The 19,325-nt window shown below is 38.5% G+C and overlaps 1 protein-coding gene across 1 annotated transcript in view; it reads right to left on the bottom strand.

Moving 5' to 3' along the window:
- Nucleotides 1-3,932: 3,932 nt before the first annotated feature.
- Nucleotides 3,933-19,325, bottom strand: part of LOC104273460 (lysine-specific demethylase 6A) — a gene marked incomplete at its 5' end in the record, with an annotated part of 22,402 nt that continues 7,009 nt past the window's right edge. The window contains 7 exons of the mRNA XM_009868797.1: nucleotides 3,933-5,729; nucleotides 8,029-8,199; nucleotides 9,142-9,268; nucleotides 14,523-14,664; nucleotides 15,903-16,090; nucleotides 18,131-18,245; nucleotides 19,250-19,323. Coding sequence (XP_009867099.1) covers nucleotides 5,700-5,729; nucleotides 8,029-8,199; nucleotides 9,142-9,268; nucleotides 14,523-14,664; nucleotides 15,903-16,090; nucleotides 18,131-18,245; nucleotides 19,250-19,323 — 847 coding nt within the window. The remainder of the gene's footprint in view (nucleotides 5,730-8,028; nucleotides 8,200-9,141; nucleotides 9,269-14,522; nucleotides 14,665-15,902; nucleotides 16,091-18,130; nucleotides 18,246-19,249; nucleotides 19,324-19,325) is intronic.

The following is a 19,325-nucleotide window of genomic DNA, read 5'->3' as shown; positions in this document are numbered from 1 at the left end:
AACTAGCCAAATTTTTTTTTTTTTCCTCAGGCCCACTTTGGTTCCTAAAAAAGTAATTTTTGCTCCCACCTGAAACTTGCCTGCAGGCAGCAGGAGGTGACCAAGCCCTGTTTGCACCCATTGCCCAACCCTCAGCCTTCTCCAGGCACTGGAACAGTACTTCGAGTTACTGCTGCGAAGGTCAGCCAGCCTGTGGGACAGCCCACGGGCAATGATGTACTGGGAAAAAACTCTTTGAGCCCTAAACTTTCCGTATCTTAGAATTGAACAGGTTAAAGCTTCAGCAGCAGCCAGGGCACAAACTGCATGTTGCACTTTGAACACGCCCTTGAAAGCTAAAGATGCTTGACCACTGCTGCAAAGAAAGTTGCTTCCTCATAGGGCTCCTCAGTTTCCCTCAGTGGTTTAGTGCTCAAAAATACAGAGGAGGAAAGGGCTGAAAATACTCTTTATTCCTGTTCATCTTTCTTTGTGCCCAGAAGGTTAATATAAAAGATAGCCCAGCCACATGTTACTGGGCGTATCTTATACTACTACTTCCCTGTCTTCTCCTGTGGTGTCCTTTTTGCTCTTTTCAGTAATTTTAAGCTTCTGCATGTACTTTACAGCCAGCTCCTTCATACCATGTTTCAATGTTCCCATGGACTCTGGAAATGGTTGGCTGTATGCCTTGGCTTTGGGTGGGATTCTTTTATCTTCCAACTCCATGAATTAAAGGAGCTAGTGCTTTAGCCTATTTGGTTAACTGTTAATCTATCCATTAACCATTGCCTGGGCTTTGCTACTTTTAAATTGCTCCCTCCTATGCCCATTCTGGCTTGGTCTCCCTTTTCACCAGCTTTGGTCCCAAACCACATGTTTAAACCAGGCCTGAAAATAGCTCCTATCAGAAAAAAAATGTGGGCTGTGTCATTTGAGAGCAGTGCTCCACCCTGCTAAAACCTGAGTATGCTGCTTTCTGTGAGAGGGGAACCGTCACCCTTCAGGAGCTCAGGAGCAAGGCAGTGGGCTCTAATCATAGAATGGTTTGAGTTAGAAGGGACCTCCAGAGATCATCTAATTCCAACCCCCTTGCCATGGGCAGGGACACCTCCCACCAGACCAGGTTGCTCAAAGCCCCATCCAGCCTGGCCTTGGACACTGCCAGGGAGGAGCCATCCACAGCTTCTTTGGGCAACTTGTGCCAGTGCCTCACCACCCCCACAGAAAGAATTTCTTCCTGACACCTGTTCAAGTTCTTCCAGCCTGTGGTGATAGGGCGACAGCTTCTATGGGGCTCAGGGGTTGTCCCCATGTTCCTATCCTAGGCAGGTGCTGCACCCCATCCCACATAACCTCCCGCAGCGTGGGATCTGCCCCAGGTGCAGTGCAGAGGCTGCTCTCTCCCGCTCCACCTGCTATTTTCTTTAGCTTTGCACGTAGCTCTTGGCAGCAACAAGGAAATCTGTCATGTTCCCTCCTCTCCAATTACTAAGTACGTCCCGCTCTCGCCCCTTTTGGAGAAATGCCAGTATTTTCCTGGAACAAGGCTGCCCTGGGGCCTGGTGGGCCCTGTGCCCATGTAGCTGCCTTGCTAGCAGCCTCCTCCCTGGCATCCTGTGCCTTCCTCCATAGGGCCCCATGGGCAGAAGTCCTGCAATTTGAGCTTCAGCTTCGTCTTCAGCGTGAACTTGCCTGGGCACCATCTGCACCCTCCCTTCCTCTGCCATCAGCATCAACACAAGGGAAGCAGCCAATGCTCGTTTGGCTTGTTGGCTTTGACCTGCCCCAGAAGTAAACCGTCACCCTCACCAGCCCCTTTCCCCAGGCTGCATCGCTTGCTGGTGTCCCAGCTGAAGTGCTGCTTCTGCCTGGTTCCCATTCTGGATAAAGCAGCCACGGAAGATGAAGCTTCCTTGCCACCCTCATCCATTGCCCTACCTCAGCCATTGAATCGTTTGGCCATAACTCAAGATTAGGAAAGGTGATGCTTAACAGCTGTCTGCCTAACACTCTACGCCAACTAATGCTTTACTTAAGCCCCTTCCCTATGATTCTATGATCAGGGCAGCAACCAAGGATGAGCACCCCCTTGCCTGTCACCTCCGTCAAACCCTTGCATCTTCCATCTCCTAATCAATAAATGCCTTTGTGGCTGGGATTATCACCAACTGTGGAGTCCCCAAGCCTTGCCCAGTTTTGTTCCAAGAATCTGCTAGGCTACGCTGAACTGAGACAATCTGTGCTCATTGAAGCCAAGCAACATCATTTTAATACTACTTTGAAAGTCCTTCATCCAACTAGAAAAGTGCAGATTCAGGATACTTTGTCACTAGGATCAACACAGTAACTGCTACATAAATTCCAGAAGTTTGGGAAATTTTCTGTCACTAGATACTTCTCTTTCTAGTGACCATCTCCTGAATACTTCTTACACAGCTACCAACATCACTACTTGGAAAATTTAACCACTGGTAGGACTTTGCATCTCCCCAAAAGCCAAGAGACACTGCTCCCAAGTTACGTACCTCAAGGAAAGCTTAAAAATCAAATGCTCTGCTGAACTTATTTAGGAAGACCTTATGTTAAGCTCAGCAACATTCTTTCTCCTCACTTATGGGATCACTTTGTTGTCAAGCTCTTCCAAGGACAGTTCTTGGATCCACAGTACAGTAACAAGTGTTGCTATTTATTGCTTATTCCCTCCTATCTTTAATTTGGCTTTTTACTATTTGTTTTTAAACACCCATTTGTATCTCGTTTAATCCACTCTCACATAATGCTTTTTTTCTATTAGTCTGTACTTTTCAAAAATTCTTGGATTACATGTCACATATTCAACCATGTTCATCCTTCCGCCCTTCAATCTTTAACCTGCCTGCTATGGTAATTGGCAGCCACAGACAAATCAGAATCTCTGGCAGTACGGTTCAGCTGTGGAGCTCAAGGGTCCCAAGACCAGGGTTCCTTGGAAACCGAGTTAGTTCCCTCTGTTCAAGTTTAGGACTCCCACCTCCCCTCGCCCCACCCAACCACTACCACTCAGAAACACCCACAGATTACAGATGTTTCACTTGTATCATGTGCTTTATAATTTAAGAAGCAGAAGCGCTTCGTAAGAACTACGATTGATAAAATATTAACTTGTGGGGTTTTTTAATAAAATAAAACAAAATCATTCTAAATCATAGCAGCTTATAGATCAAAACTGTCCATTGGTTAGGAGCATAGTGTAACTAAGAATTATGAAAACTACAAAATATTAAAGTTCTGCAGCAATTCAGATTCATGACAAAGCCTTCATGCAGAATGAGCAATACTGCCTGATGCTCTAGTGGTTCAGTCTACTTGTTCATTGGTGAAACACGGATTTTCTTCCTTGGTAATGGCATCTCCTCTTTTCCAAGTGGGAGGAAAGGTACAAAGCCCTTTTGCTTAGCACACAGCAGCTCTTAGCCTAGTTAGCAATATTCTTTTACAGCACTGAGAAACGAGGACTTTGTGTTTACCGTTAGTTGAGGTAAGTTATCTTGCTTTTATTTGGGTTTAAGACTACCGTAAAGGAGTAGCTTTTCAGTTGCAGCATGGTTTGTCAAGATTACAATATTTATGACTGCATAAAATACATAAGTAAAAAATGATGATTTGTAGAGTTTGTTATCAAGAGCTGAGACTTACAACTTTACAGAACTGCAAATACTGGCTCCCTAACTGCTAGTTGATAATTTTGCTGGCAAGAGCATTTGTTATCCTTTTCTTTGATCTCTACACCCCTTTGTCCAACTGTTTTAAGAACTAGCAAGAAAGTAATTTATAGCTATAGTTAAACTGTTGTAACAGCATTAGACAAACTGTACTGATTCTTCATTAAAACACCTTTCTTTTGAAGCTACAATGTAAGAGGCGATTACTTTTGTTCAAAAGAAACTATGAGCATGCTCTGTGCCTTTAACACTTCACATCGATTACAAAAAAAATAACAATGCAATCACTAACATACCCCACTAATGAGAAATTATGAGAAATTGTTTGATGCAGAACCTTCTGCATCGGTCAACTCTGATCAATAAGAAAGCTATCAATTTTGAAATTTAGATTTAATGCATTTCAAGAAGCTAATGAGAAAGGAGCAACTTAAAATAAATACCATCATTAAAACTGCAAACTGTTACAATGATATATTATAAAATTGTCCTAAATAAACCTAGTGCTTCAAAAATTTACCAGTGAATTTGTATTACAAAGTATGTGAAAATACAATAGAATACCACAAAACAACGTCCTTTTTGGGGGTCAACGATGACGCCAAGATGAGTCACTCTTAACTTTTTAAATTGTTAATAGAACATATTGTAATATATAACTTGCAGTTTGGTTGAATTCTAGAGAACATCCCCACCCAAACTCAAATTCACCTTTTTCATTCCTCTTCTAAAACTAGTGCCAAACTTCCTGTCAAAGCCGGTATCTTCTTGAAGAGCTTTATAGTTTAGCTGTTACTTATTTTCTACTACTACATTTTGGCAGCAACTATTTATTGGTCTGTTATTGCAAAAAGTGCAATTTAACAATAAACCAGTCTGAAGGTCATTCTATGTCTTGAGGATACATACCATATATTTCTTTAAAAATAATCATACTTTTGTAAGCAATACTTTACAGTAGACACCTCAAATCTACCATAGATGTAAAACTTAAAACGAGAAAAATTTAGTCTCTAAATCTTTATACACATATTTATATTCGAGATTCTATATATATTATATATATACACAAGCACAAGAGTATATATAAAATATATATAATCAGATTCAAAAAAGAACAGAAACTGGGCACTGTACATAAAATTTTTTTAAAACTCAAACAATAGAAAAACTTTAAACATTAAACAATTTTAATAAAAGTTTCTGTACAATGCTAAGCAGTTTTATTTACATATAGAAAATGTAATAGGAGTAGTGTTTGAAATTACAGAACTCCTTAAAATTTCAATGGCAGGTAATCTGGAAAAAATAACAGCATTCCATTCACAAATATTTTCAAGCAATAAATATGTATTTATAAATAGTGTAAATTTACATCAAGATTAGAAACAAAAATCACAAATCTGAAGTTTATTCCTTAGTCTATGTGCAACCCATTTATCTTTGTGACTTGGCTGTTAATTGTTTTAAATTTTATTTAGGAACCAAAAGTGTAACCGTCATGGTTTCAAAACAAGACAGAAAAACATAAAAGCAGTAAAAAATTTATATCACCTAACTCTTCACATTAAAAAAAAAAAAAAGTTGCCCAAAGAAAGACTTAAAATTTCTAACTACCTTACAAAGAAATGACCAGCTAAGCTAGTACTTTTTCCAAGGGAAATTCTGAAGGGGAAAAATGGATGAAACCAACTCATCAGCCCAGAAACAGAGAAATACAAAAGAGGTGGTCTTCAAGTCAGTAGTCTGTATAATGTTGCCAGTTTTGTCAGATATATACAAAACATGGAATTATTTTTTTGAAGTACAGCTGGATGAGCTTTATTTGTTTTGAGTTCTGGAGTAGGAGGCAGTGCTCTCTCCTGTCCAGTTGGTTGACACTCCGCACTTGGAAGGTTGCATAGACACAGCTTTCAGCCAGCAGCCTTACGGGATAGCTACAAAAATCAGTGGTGCAGAACTGGGTCACTTCCTGAATATCAGAAAAGTTTTCATTTAATGTCCATGGAAAAAATGTCAAGATGAGGAGGATGGCAATGGAGGAGCCTGAAAAAGAAAACATTAAATTACCTTTTCTACAAGGGTGTAAAACTCAGCTGTTTAACCAAGACCTGCATAAACTGTAACCATCAGCGTTTAAAGTCACACGCACTGCTGCTTTTACACTTCAGGACTCACTCAAACACGATGAGTATTTAATGACTACTCTGCATTAGGACTTTGCCTGTACTGCAGGCTGAAGTGTGCTGTGGGGATGTCTGTGCTGATATGAGGAGAGCTGCCAAAACAAGTCCCATTGTTGGAGCCCCATGTGGGCTCAGTATAAACATACTTTTCTATCCTCTAAAACAGGGATTCTCAACCTGCTAACCAAGAGGTGGGGATCATCCTTTTGTGGCTCTCTAGATGCCTTGCAGACTTAAATTTTTTCTTTCCCCTCTACCTAATCAGTAACATATAAACCCAAAGTTAGGATATTTGTGGAAAGGGTCTTGGATTCTCTGACATGGGGACAAAATTGCTTGTGTTTTTATTTTTTTTTAATCCTGGAAGACAACATCAGAGTGCCTCAAGAGTGAAGTATGCTAGATGTCTTGTTCCTGCCTGCTTTCAGGAGACAAGGTCTAGAAGATACCCATTTCCCAGTACTGCACTCTGCGGCATTATCACCAAAAGACTGAATCTTTGGTGGCATTTCCTTCTCCTTTTTTCCTGCTCATCAGTCCTGTCGTGATGTGGAATCCCTTCAAGACGCTGCTTCGCAATCTTTAAAGACACCTTAAATCTTACCACAGCACTCACCTATAAAGCACTGACACTAGTTGACCCCCATGCTTGCTCCCAATACTTTACCCCAACCACAGAGCCTCCCTGTTAGACCTATTTGCACCTTTGCCATCCGAGACTATCTTCATTCTGTGAGTTGCAACAAACCTTAACTCTTCTCCTAGATCTGAGAGATGTCACTTTCAGGCTATGACTCTTCTCAATTGAGAGTGTATCCCCTTTAAAACAAAGGAATGTGCACACCAGTTTCACAAGGGAACGGTTACGAATGCCCTTTAGGGCTGCAGGTACAGGCTTTAGTTGGGGGAAGGGAGCTACTCACAGGTTGAGAACCCTTGTTCTAGGGACAATTTCATCACCGATGCCTATATCATGTTATAAACACAGACAACAAAATATCCTTCCCTCCCCCTCTTTTTTGTGCAGAAATATTCTGGCCCGTTTCCACTCAACTGGATGGTGTATCTGAGAACAAGTGTTTATTTATATGCTTTTCTGTAACAGATCATCACTTTGAAATCGCAGTATTTCACGAACTATAACAACAATGGGCTCCTGTAAGTACAAACTGAAGTTCAACGACCTCAGGCTCTGTAGGACCAGTGAAGAGAATTAAATTCAGAGGAAGCAGTCCCACATTCTTGCCAACCTCTGCTGACAAACCTTGAGGCCTCAGCTCAAAAGGTCACAACTTATCATGCTAGCGTTACATGAAATAATCGTCCAAACACACATTTTCTGCAGCACCTGGAAATGAATCAAAGGGCACAGCCGCTTCTGGGCTGCTGTATTAAATTCAAAATGAAAATCTCGTAACACTTAGTCCAACATTTGTCTCCTTTGACAGAAAGGCAGGGCTTATAAATAAATCCAGCATTGCTTTCATTGTGATTACAAACGAGCCATCTTTGCCTGAAACAATGAAACCTGGGTGAAATGTTAGGACAGTTGTGCTGACACAGTTCAAAGCAGGAGGCTGCCATGTATAGCACAAAGCTATAATGGCGAAGAGGCTTTTTGCTTTAAATTGAAATGCAAAGGAGGCCCCAAGCCAAAAGACAGAACTGTTTGAGAGCATCCACTTGCTAAGCAGAAGGACAGTGCTGATTTGGGAGGGGGTGGGTGGGGAAGGGGAAGGGAGCGGTCTGAGTGCATAGGATGCTCTGCTGCTATACTGACTTCATACCACAACCAATGTATTAGAGATGCTCTTGAACCTGGTGCTAGTTTCTCCAAGCTTCACTGTCCTGATTCTTCCCATCTCCATCTGATCCAGTTATGGTCTTCAGGTGATCTCTATTGGATTTTTAAAGCCACAACTTTATGAATTGTAACATCACACTTTTCCTGAAAACTCAGCGGTTATGTTCTGCGGTAAGTTACTGTACTATTTCACATAATTCTGACTCTTCAGCATTTTGTTCTGTAAATATCACACACAACCCATTCCTCCATTTGAATCAGTTAGTTCATGGTACTCGTACAATGGAGTACCAAGACAGTCTACAACTGCTTTACAAATAATGTATTTACGCACCCACTTATTAATTTGACTTACTAATGTAAATTGATCATAGACTTGCATCAAGTCCTCCATTTTGTACTGTTCTAGCACCACAAAATTTTCCAGGTTCGTGCTTATCTTTCGTGCACAGTCTTGGCAATGTACAACATAGGTCTTTCGAGAATTGCTCTCACTAGTGACAAAAAGCAGATCGAAGACTTCCACCTATTAGATAGGAAACAGAAAGTCAACTGTTACAATTTCAGTTTTTTAAAGTTAAAGCAGGAACCATAAAGCATGTATCTTCTTCAAGATTTACCACCTTACCCTGAGCATGCAAAGAGAAAAATCAGATTTGTTCAGGGAAAATGTATCCTCCTAAGGCTCAGGCAGAGAAGTGAAATACTGTAAACCCACGAATATTACCCTTAGGATGTCTGCAGGAACAGCCAATGGGAAAGCTTTTGGTCAATACTGACAAAGCAGGATTCATACCCTGAAGAGGGCTTACTTGCTAAAATGGAGATTTATAACAATTATACCTAATTTTCCTTTTAAAAATCTGTCTGCAAAAGAAGTTTGTGACTTATTTTCCTCCTACTCAGTCACATGCACATTCTGCACAAGAGGCTCAGTCAGAAGATAACTAGAAACTGATTTCCAGGAGATAGGAAAATTTTATTTTCTTTTAAGCTTAATGAAAACTATTATTCAATACTTTAAAGGAACTATTAACAGAAAGTAGAATCAAAACTTTCAGCAAAGGTACGTCCCTGTGAAGGAAACATACTTAAATTCTCTCACTTTTGAGCCTGTTGCCGACTTCTGAAATGAAGACAGATACACCTTTAAAAGGAAGCTCAGTAGATCAAATTATATGCAGGAAGGGATAACAACTTTTTGTAATAACTGTGAATTGAAAATCGACCTAGTGTGTAACAACGCCGAGGAAGTACTGTGGAAGAGACTGCAGCAAGATACAGGCTATGTCTAGTAAAACAGCTTGATAAGCTCTTTGAAGACAGTACTACCATCACACGTATGTTCTTAGAATGTACATTAGATGCTGCAATTTAAGAGTAAAATTAAAATAGCAATGACAATAAAAGACGGGACAAAATTTAAATATTACAGTAGTACACAAACCTAGCACATGTTTTTACTGACCTCACAAATGCTACAGTAATGAGCTGGCTCGTCCTTTGCTCGTCCATGCCAGACAATCTCTTTTCCTGCAGCAATTAGAGCTTCTCTCAGTGTCTGACACTGTTTGAGAGTTCTTAACAGGCAGTACCTGCAAACAAAATCAGTTGCATATTCAGTTCAGTATTCAACTTTAGAATAAGATTCAAGTAGTCTTAAATTTCTTCCAAGACCCTGTACTTGGAGTTTCCTCTTCCTCCAGGATTTCAGGGACAGCTGCATTCATAATTTAGGTAGAAGTTACACCCCACATCTGTGTGTTCCATTTCAGTACTGCCGCTTGCGCTGCAACAGGCTGTATCTTTCTTTTTTGACTGGAATGCATGAATGGTCTTTTAAACACAATAAAACAATGTGTTCTCAAAAGCAATTAATGTATTTTATTTTCAACTATGAATTTATCAGCAAAAAGCTCCTTTGAACTGCCAGGCTCAAAATAACAACTTACATTTTGTGTATCCCAAAGAACTGTTTTAACTAACATCCTAAAACCCTTGCTACTTCCTCAGCACTTTCAGTTAATTTCAGCTATTCAAAGTCTGAAAATCCAAATTCTGACAGGAGTCACTCTACACACAGTGGAAATAAAATCTATCAGTAACTATCTTCTGCTGAGTAAAAGGAAAAAGAACAGACAGGTTTGTGTTAGAAAAGTATCTCTCTTCACAGGATCAAAGAAACTAACATTGAAAAAATATATTTAACACTCATTTTATGAAGAAAAGCACTGGACAGATGTCAAATTAACATCAACAGTATCTTGCCACACTTCTGTGAAGGATAAAACCCCCTAATTTTATCTTCACAATTTTATACATTTCCCTTCTGTACTAGAAAACCAAACTTATTTTCTAGCATTGTATGAGCTACATACATTTTCTAAAAAAAAGCTAGCAAAACAGGACACCAGATTTCTAAATTACATTGTCATTTACAATAATTTTTAGCTCTCAGCCACCCTATTTATTTGAGCTGCAGCCTTTAATTTTCTCCTCCACAGGGTGGTCGCATTACATGCTCGTTAGATGTAGAAGGAAGATGGAAAAAATGTAAGAGGAAGAATAAACATTGGATAGAAAACAAAGTGCTCAAAAGTTCTATCAAAATGTTTTCAACTTGATCCTTCTCCCATTTTAAAGCCTTAAACATGTAATATATACATGCTGGTTTTTTTTTAAAAAACGCTTCTTTCATGTGTTTCCAAGTAGTTAATAGAATCTTAGTCTTAGAGATACTCTCTTCTTGATGTTTTACACTCAGACTGCTCGTCTTCACTAAAAACAAGTCCATAGTTTCATTAATACCTTTGCTGTAATAATAATGAAAAACTGAAAGTGTGTTTCTACCTTAAACATACCGAATTTCCAGAAAATTAAAGAGCTGTAACTCCTTCAACACGTTCAAAGTTTGATGTCGACGGGACTTACGATGCCAAGGCCAACCACATGTGACAGATCGCGCGTTAACTCACTCGAGTGCTGGGCGAACGTGCTTCTGACAAGCTCAGTAACTTTGTATAGCATTCTTTTATGCGATACAACCTGATTTCAAATAAACTTAAAAGCTACCATTCTTCTCTTCTGTTCTTATCTGGAGAAGTCTTTGGGTATGCCAAAGAGCAACTGGAAGCACATCTGTACGCTTGCCACCATTGCTCTCCACTCCTGACTTCCAAAGCATTTTCAAAGTGTTACTTTCAAAGAGTTTTCTAGTGTTGCAGTCGTGAAACAAAAATTGCCCCAAATGAAACCCACGTATAACACCACTGCAATGTTTGCCAAATTCGCAGTCAAAGCCAAAAACAACAGCTAGAAGGCGCATTCCTCCTCCTTGGATAAAATTTAGCTTCTACTAAGGGCACTTAAAAATGTAAACATTAACTACATTAACTATTTCATTCTGTCAAAGAATTGGAGAAAGTGTACAAGCTACCACTTTGAAAAGGCACCAGAGCTTCCTGAAGTTTGGTAAGCCTAAGAAAGCCAAAAAAAATGTCTAGCAGAGTCACAGTATCTAAGTTAAATGTTCTTAGTTTTTGGTACTGTAGGCCCGCTTTTGTTCTTGTACAGTGAGAATTCAGTTAAAACTAAATCTGGACGGTATCTCTCTCTCTCAAATTCTTCACAGGTGTGACATAAAGAGTATGGGTAAATCATGTTCAGTCCAATTCAAATATTTAAGAGAACATTTTAAAATAGACATAATTCTGATTTAGTCTAGAAAGGCAGTGAGAAACCTGTTTGAATATTTAGATATTCAGTGAAACTTTTCAAGGTGTGGAGATCATCCTAATGGCAATGCAAAACTGACCTCTTTGTGTCTTTCAGTGACATATCCTACTGATACTGAAATCTATTTCACCTGGCTTCACGATTTTGTGCAAAATCATTTCTCCTGTAACTATTTTTGTAAAATAATCTAGTATTTGAGTTACTTTTGATTTAAATTTTAAGGCTTTATTACTATGTTCCCATTACCTGTAAAATTCTCTTCCTCAGACACATTTGTAAAAAGCCTTCTAGCTTTCATCTAAGAGGTCTGCAGTCAATTTTTCTTTTTCTGAGGGCTGTGCTCCTTCAGTCAAGTTTTAAATCATTTTGTCTGCCTGTGTTCCTGCCCATGATTCTACTGTTAATATCAAATCTTTAACAAATATCTTGTGAAAGTTTAAGTTGTTGCTCTTTGTCTTTTACCTAGCAAGGCAGCACGGAGTTGCACATTAACTAAAATATATGAAGACTTCACATTTGTTCCAAAAACAAAATTTCCCCCTATTATTTTTTCCCTACTGCTATTCTATTTCCTTTCATTACTAAGCTCCTTCCCAATATTTTTATATGTATGCTTAGATTTTATTTTATTGCCTCTCTAGTGGTTACTCTCACATAACCAAGTAAGACATATTCATATTTATCTTTCAAACTGGAATCACAAACTACTTTTTATCATTTTCCAAGAGTTATTCTTTTGTACTATTCTTATACTTAAGAAGCCCCCAGAGACAGAATTCAAACTACCTGAACACTTCAGGTATCTTCAGTGTGAAACTTTAGATACAATACAGATCTGCATTTGGCAAAAAGATGACAGCTGTGTCACTGATCTTTTTTTTTTTCCTGATGACAAACGAAAAGTCAGCTATTCAAGATGAAATTCAACCCACAGTATCAGAAATCATTATTTCTCAAGTGTTGCTATACACATGCCTGCGCACACCTTCATATACAAACACATAAAAGTCTGTATTTTGCACCTAGTAAAATCCAGGAGCAGTGGACAATAAACTACTTGCCAGCTGGTCCTGGTTTTCTGCAGAAAAGTGGTCCTTAGGCAAATTATGCAACGGCTTTCCTATCTTAAGGAGATTCATGCAGGTTTCTGAAACTCCAGTCTGCTTTCAAAGCCAAGGTCAGGTATTAGACTGTTTATTCTGGCAACATCCATTTCTAGGCACAGTTATACCATAACCACAGAAGTGAGCACGACAAAGAATTACTTGGGTCACTGCTACTAGATGTTACAAAGCGGAGCTCATCACTGGATCTTCTTCCAATCTGCACACGTAGCTGGGAACCTGGGCACTGGCTGCTAACTAACTCGGCTGGAGGGCTTAATCCAAGTAAACTGCAAATGGTTTCAACAGACCAAAAAAGAGCAAATGTATGTAAGACTGAAGTTCGCACCCACTCCTCAGCATCTTCGTTCATTTGTAATGTACACCTAAAATTCAAGTCTTTCACTAGAGAAAGCTCAGCTGAGGACGGTGAGCAAGATAGTAAGTAACTACCATTTTGTCCTCTGTGTTTCTTCACAACATTTTAAGTAATTGTCTCAGAGAAAGAGGCTATGCTCAGTCACGTTTTTATCCTTTTAAGCCTAAACCATGGCAAAATCCCCTAAATTTGTGCAAATGCAAAATACACGTGCCAAAATATCAAAACCGTATTTTGCCAGAAACATTCCAGAACTGCTTTGAGCTTCACAGTAGATGCCTGCTGGGCTTGAGAAGATACATAAAGATAACTGTGAAATAAGTTTGCGGGTTTATCTTTTTTTTTTTTTTTTTAAACTGACTTTTTGGCTCCCTCCCACACCCTCCTTCTTTTACCTCTATTTCTCCTTTCTAACTATTCAGTTCCTCCTCTCTCTTTTATGACAGCTAGCATCCTGAACAAGAGCACTAAAGAGCTTAATTGAAGGGGCAGCACTGTTAAGCCTTCAGCAAAGATTTTCTTTACCCTAGATACCAGTTAGCAGTTTTTAAGACAGTATTCACAAATAAATGCTATTTAAATCTAACTTTACAGCGACTACAAACCTCCCTGGCTTCAACTTCCAACAGTCTTGCTCCTTACAAAGTTATCACTTCACCAATTTTGTCTTTCTGCAGCAGAAGTTCAAGCCTATACTAAATTTCTCCTGTAAAAAGGTGTCTCACTCAGATGTCATCAATAAATCCTACTAGGAGGAAAAAAAAATAATTCTTTTTCTTTGCTTTTCTTTCACTTGTGGAACCAGTATGTTGATATGACTAAAAAGTGCTCAAGCTAGAAACTCCTTTGGTAGGCTTACAGAAAAAAAAAGAGTGCTGCTACAAGAGTATTCTCATTATGAGTGATTTGCTTTGTAATTCATTCCCCTACTTTCTTTATGACAAACTTATAATACGCTGATACGTCCATTCATTCGTCAACCTAGATATAACGGTGCTGCAATATTAGTTACCTCTGCTTGAAGTTGCACTCTTTAAAGAAAATTACTACAGATACTCCAAGCCTGCAATATTCCTGCATTTTGGAATACGCACATGAGAGATGTCACTAAACTTGACTGTTCAGAAGAAAGAGCAAAGGGAAGGAGGCTTTCAAATTCCTACTTGCCTTTATTTAAAACATTTATACTGGATCTCCAAATGGCAGTGCATGCACACTAACTAGAGGTTCTAGAAATGCAAAATTAAGTTTAACTTTGCTGTAAAAATTACTAAACATATTAAATCTAGTATTTGAGTTGACGACCTAATTTTGTTAATTTTTATGGTAGGTTCTCCAAACAGCTATTATCATGTAAGTCAACTGGCTCTGTAAACTGTTGTATTTAGTCTACGGCATATTTAATAAAAAAAATAATTAGGTAATTCTAAAGCTATGTCACAATACTATAAAATAAAACATCATTAAATTTATGATACCTACAAATGGATTATTTGAAAAACAGAATATAAAATAATATTGGCTTGATTCTCTACAATGGAAACATTTTACAAAGGACAGCTTACAAATCAACATTGTTTTATGACTGACTAGGAAAAGGGTACAGTAAACGTTCAAATAAATGAAACTTACTTAATCATTTCAAAAAGCTTTGGATCTGAGACCTTGATATTTCGAGCCATATTCCATGAAAGATGAACCATGGGTACTATGGACTTCACGCTCTGCAGTTTATTCCACTCGTACCGTTCCACTGCCAATTTATATTGACAGGCTATACAAAAACAAAATTACAGAAGCAATTAGTCAAGTTAAGAAATAAGTAGTATCTGGAGCCAAAATAATTTGACTATCACAAAAATTTGTATCTTTTAGGGCTAGATTAAACTTCATTTTACATGTGAATTCTATACAATTTCTTTTAAAACATGTATTTATGATGCTAAAAGAATGCGCAATACCAGAGCAGCAAAAGCTATCTGTGACAACAAGTTACTGACAAGTGTTCAACTTCTATGGTGAGCAGAAAGCAATATTTTTAAAAGGGCTACTTAATAATTTTTCAAATATTTCAGATTAAAACAAAAAACAAGACTTATTTGAAATGTCTCACTCTATTTACTCTTCATCATAATTTTACAATGCTATGGTATGTAATTTGTCTTGAAAAGGAAGACTGCACCTTGAGAGATTTCTTGAAATCAGTCAGACTTTTCATTAAGCAGCCTACTCACCCCACCCATTTTAAAAAAACAGTTTGACAAAATTTACTGTGACTGAACATGTGAGTTCGTTATCAGTCAATCATACAATCCTGGAGATATACTATTTATTGCACTATGATGTAATAAACACACACCTCAAACTATTTAAGAAAATGAGAGTTTTTTGGAAGTACACTCTCTTCAAACGCTTGACAGAATCTCATCTTAGCTGTGAAATTTCCTTCCATTCTCACATCTAAAAACCTGCCAAAGAGCATGGTTCAAAACCAAAGACATCTAAAGTGCCAGGTCTGAAAATCCTAGTATTCCTTTATGAACAAAAACTTAAAACTGCTTGCATTTCCAGATGCTTTCACTAAAGAGTAATTAGGTATCTGTTGTCCTGAAAAAGTTAAGATTGGACATGTCCTTAAACTCACAGGCAAGCTACAGCACAGTCTTCTGGGTACATTCAACTTCGGGAGAAAAAGTCAAAAAATGGTCCATAAAGACAGATTGTATCAATTACTATAAACATTTTAACCTGCTAGAGTTTGCTAAACGACTGTAATTTTTACAAGCCCATTAAACGAATCAGTGGAAAGACTGTCGCATTCTTGCTGCTTTCTCTTCGTCTTACCAATGGAATTATTCAAAGTTGCAACACATCATATTTTAGAATACAGTACATTCGGGATTTTTTGATCTAGCAAAACATGATCAATTAGTAAGAAATGGCAGGTTCTTTGGCGTATGAAGTATAATATTAGCAACTGCATAATCCAGCACAGGCACTATTCAACTATACCTGTAAGAGGGCCGACGTTCCACGCAATGTTGTTGCACCAACCAATAGCCTGAACCCAATGAACAGTGCCAGCGTTTATCCACACCAAATCCCCTGGTCTTTGAATAAATCTATAAACTGGGACATTGGCTTCATACAAATCTTCCAAGTTTGGCCACCAAGATCCCATTAGGAAATTCATATTATTTCTGAAACAACAGGAAAAAACAAAGTTGTTCATCAGCAGACATATCAGTGGTTGATGCTTCAATGAAATTACCTGCGAAAACTGGTCACCACAATAAATGCTTTCTGCATCTAATTAGGGACCCAGGAGGACTAGTTGAAAGGAAGGTTTCATCTATAAATCTCCTGATCCTAATTCCATATTTCACATCCTGTAATACATTAAAACACTTAAATATCTAGCTGCCCATGTGAAGTCACTGCATGGCTTCAAGTTATGTTCTGTTTTCCTTTAATTTTCCCAGTATTTTATTAATCCAGAGGCAGAGAAATCCTTGGTCAGATCCAGCACGACACTGGTGATGACTGCTCTTTTTTTAACCAGTGACTGATCTTACAGACAGACCATAGCAACGCTTACGAATGTTTTCTGTTTTGAACAATGCCAACCACGTACTCATTCTGTCAGTGTATCCATGTGAAGCTTGTCCACAAAACAAGTGACCTGTTGGCACCATATCGACTGTGACCTGCAGGCCTGTGATTCAGCCAAGAAATGCTGACCCTCCTGAGAAGCATGAAAAACACTTCCATATGGATTTCCTCAGCACGAACTCTTCCCCTATGGTTATGCAAAATACATACTTCTCTTCTGTCCTTATCCCAATTTTATACCGTTTTTATCCAGCACCATGAGTGATCATGTGGAAGTCAACAGTTTTCAAAGACAATTCAGTGCTTCTATCTGGCAGTCTACAGATATTTTATGATATTACCAAGACCTTAGTCTCTCTGTCACCTTCAGGAGGACACTGTCATGAGGGCAAAAGGCACATCCTCATCAGAGACACTGCATCAGTAGAATTACTATTTTGAGATGACTAATCTTTGTAAAGGTGAGTGAAATAAGAACGGTTGTCATTAGATGGACAGCAAATATTGAGTACAGAGACACTGAGATGAATTTGCAGAGGTCTGGACAAGTTCTGAAGAAAATTCAAGTGGTCAACTGGACTAAGAGTTTTAGCAGGGCAAGATAATAATATTACAAAAATCCTCCTAAAAGATCAGCTTCAGAGGCTACTGCTTCAATACTAGCATGACCGACGGACACAATTACTCCGCCTGGTTTCATTTAATTTTTTTTTTTGTTAGTTTGTTTGTGGTTTTTTAGAGGGGACAGGGGGCACCTCTACTCATGCATGTTTTGTTTGTTTTTAAAGCATCCACTCAACAAGGCGCAACACAGAAACCCCAATCTTAGAGTTGGCTGAGTATTTCCCCAACGGTCATTGCATCTCATCTTTTCCAGAAAGCTACAAGCACCTAAGTATATGCAAAGCATGTCCTGACACCTCCTGGGGGTGAGTTTAACTAAGCTCTCCCTCTAGACACAGCAACAAACCATGCCAAAATACCAATGACTCTGTACTTCTTTGTGCACATGTAACATTAATCATAATGATTAACAGCACACATCGCCAGGAAAATAATTTATTTCATCATTCCCAAAAAACCAAAACCAAACCCCAACTCCTTTACCCTCAACTTTGTTCCGTCACTCCACCATTTGGTAATAGCAGAGGTCAGCTTTGCACGACAGAGTGCCAAGACCAAAGCAAGGACTATGATAGATTTTCTGATGTGGAAATGCTACTAGTACCAAAACTGGACTGATGCCACGTAATACACATCAGTAGCAGCCAGCCTATGCTTATCCTAAACTTGAATCATGAACCTAGATGAGCATTCGCTACTACTCATCTCTCACTTCCCCTACTTCCTTCATTCTTGTGCTCAAAAAAACAAGTAATGGACCTAAAGTCAATTTCTGAGAGCAAAGCTATCACAGGCAATCCAGATTTCCCTACGTTGTACAAATGTCGTGTTTTGTAGGAATTCCAGATTTTGCATTTGACTTATTTTAAAAGACTTTTCTGACTTACAGAGAAAACACATAAATTAATGTACTCCTACAACATCCTCAGTAATTTCCACTTTTAGGTGTGAGAAAGGCTTAAAGAACTTGAGAAAAAGAGAGAAAATCACCATGGTCAGCTTACTTTTCACAGAAGTCGTTCATGACACCCCAATAGCTTTCAGGGACAACAAACCATTCACAGTCACCTGGACCAATATTTATATTTACTGAACAAAAGTTGTTGTTTTCTTGATGACCTGAAATTCAGAGACAATAAGGACACTTTATGTAAGACTGCTCTATAAAAATACTACCACAAAAATGCAAAGTTATAACTACTAAAAAAAAAAAATAATCACAGTTTAAGTATTTGTACATATTTTTTTATGATGCTTACACACACTATTTAGGTGCTTCACAGTGTTAAGTAACACAATTAAGCTACCGGTGACAAGACAACTCTGCTTCTGTTAGTTTGTGAAAAATTAAAAGTTGGAAGTAGCAATCTTGCGAATCTGACAAATACATCTGCAGTTCCCTTTGTGTAGAAAAAAGTGCTTCAGAATGCTAAAAGCTTAGATTTTATGTTTTATGATAGCTCCTGACAGTCCCAGTCAGGAACAAAACTTCATGACTTCAGACACTAAGTGGACAAGTAGTAAGAAAATCTGTCCCAAAGAGCTTTCAAAATCAACGTAGAAATGCCAGCATTTTATCTTCTTTTTGACAGCTGGAAAACCGAGCCATAATCCCTAATGGAATTTTCTCAAGTTGTACTGCAGAAAAAACAGACCCTAAAATTTAGTCCAGATCCTGCAAGGCTCAATCCAGCACCCAAACAAAGCACTATTCATTATGATCGGTTGAGTCCTATCCTCAGAAAATAAAGAATCTAAAAAGCAAAGTATAACGACTTCTGTTACTGCACAAGACCTACCTTGAAAGCCTATAAAACCTTTCAAGGCATGTAAAATACAATTACTGTCCAAGCATATAAACCCATTCTCTTTTTCCTCTTAAAGAATTCAGTATTGCATGCAGGTAATTACCTAGCACTGCAAAAATCCAGAAATTTCCACTGTAGGCTAATTTAGTACTTCATACAAGCTGAGTTTAGTTAAACAAGAAATTAAAAAATATTGAATATGTGCAATTTTATGACATTTACGTATGCTGTAAGATACGGAAAATCGGCAGCGCAATTCAATCAATACCACACTAGTAGAACTCGACTTTTTTCACGCAAAGAGATCACACTCACCTGGTGTTCTGCTTCCTGGAACCTTCATGTACAACTGCACTGTGTTCATGCCCAAGATGGTGTGACCAACATGGCT

This window comes from Apaloderma vittatum, unplaced genomic scaffold, assembly GCF_000703405.1.
Source record: "Apaloderma vittatum isolate BGI_N311 unplaced genomic scaffold, ASM70340v1 scaffold15184, whole genome shotgun sequence".
Classification (NCBI taxonomy): domain Eukaryota; kingdom Metazoa; phylum Chordata; class Aves; order Trogoniformes; family Trogonidae; genus Apaloderma; species Apaloderma vittatum.
The sequence above is the reverse complement of the archived record's forward strand: the minus strand, read 5'-3'. Positions and strand labels throughout refer to the sequence as shown.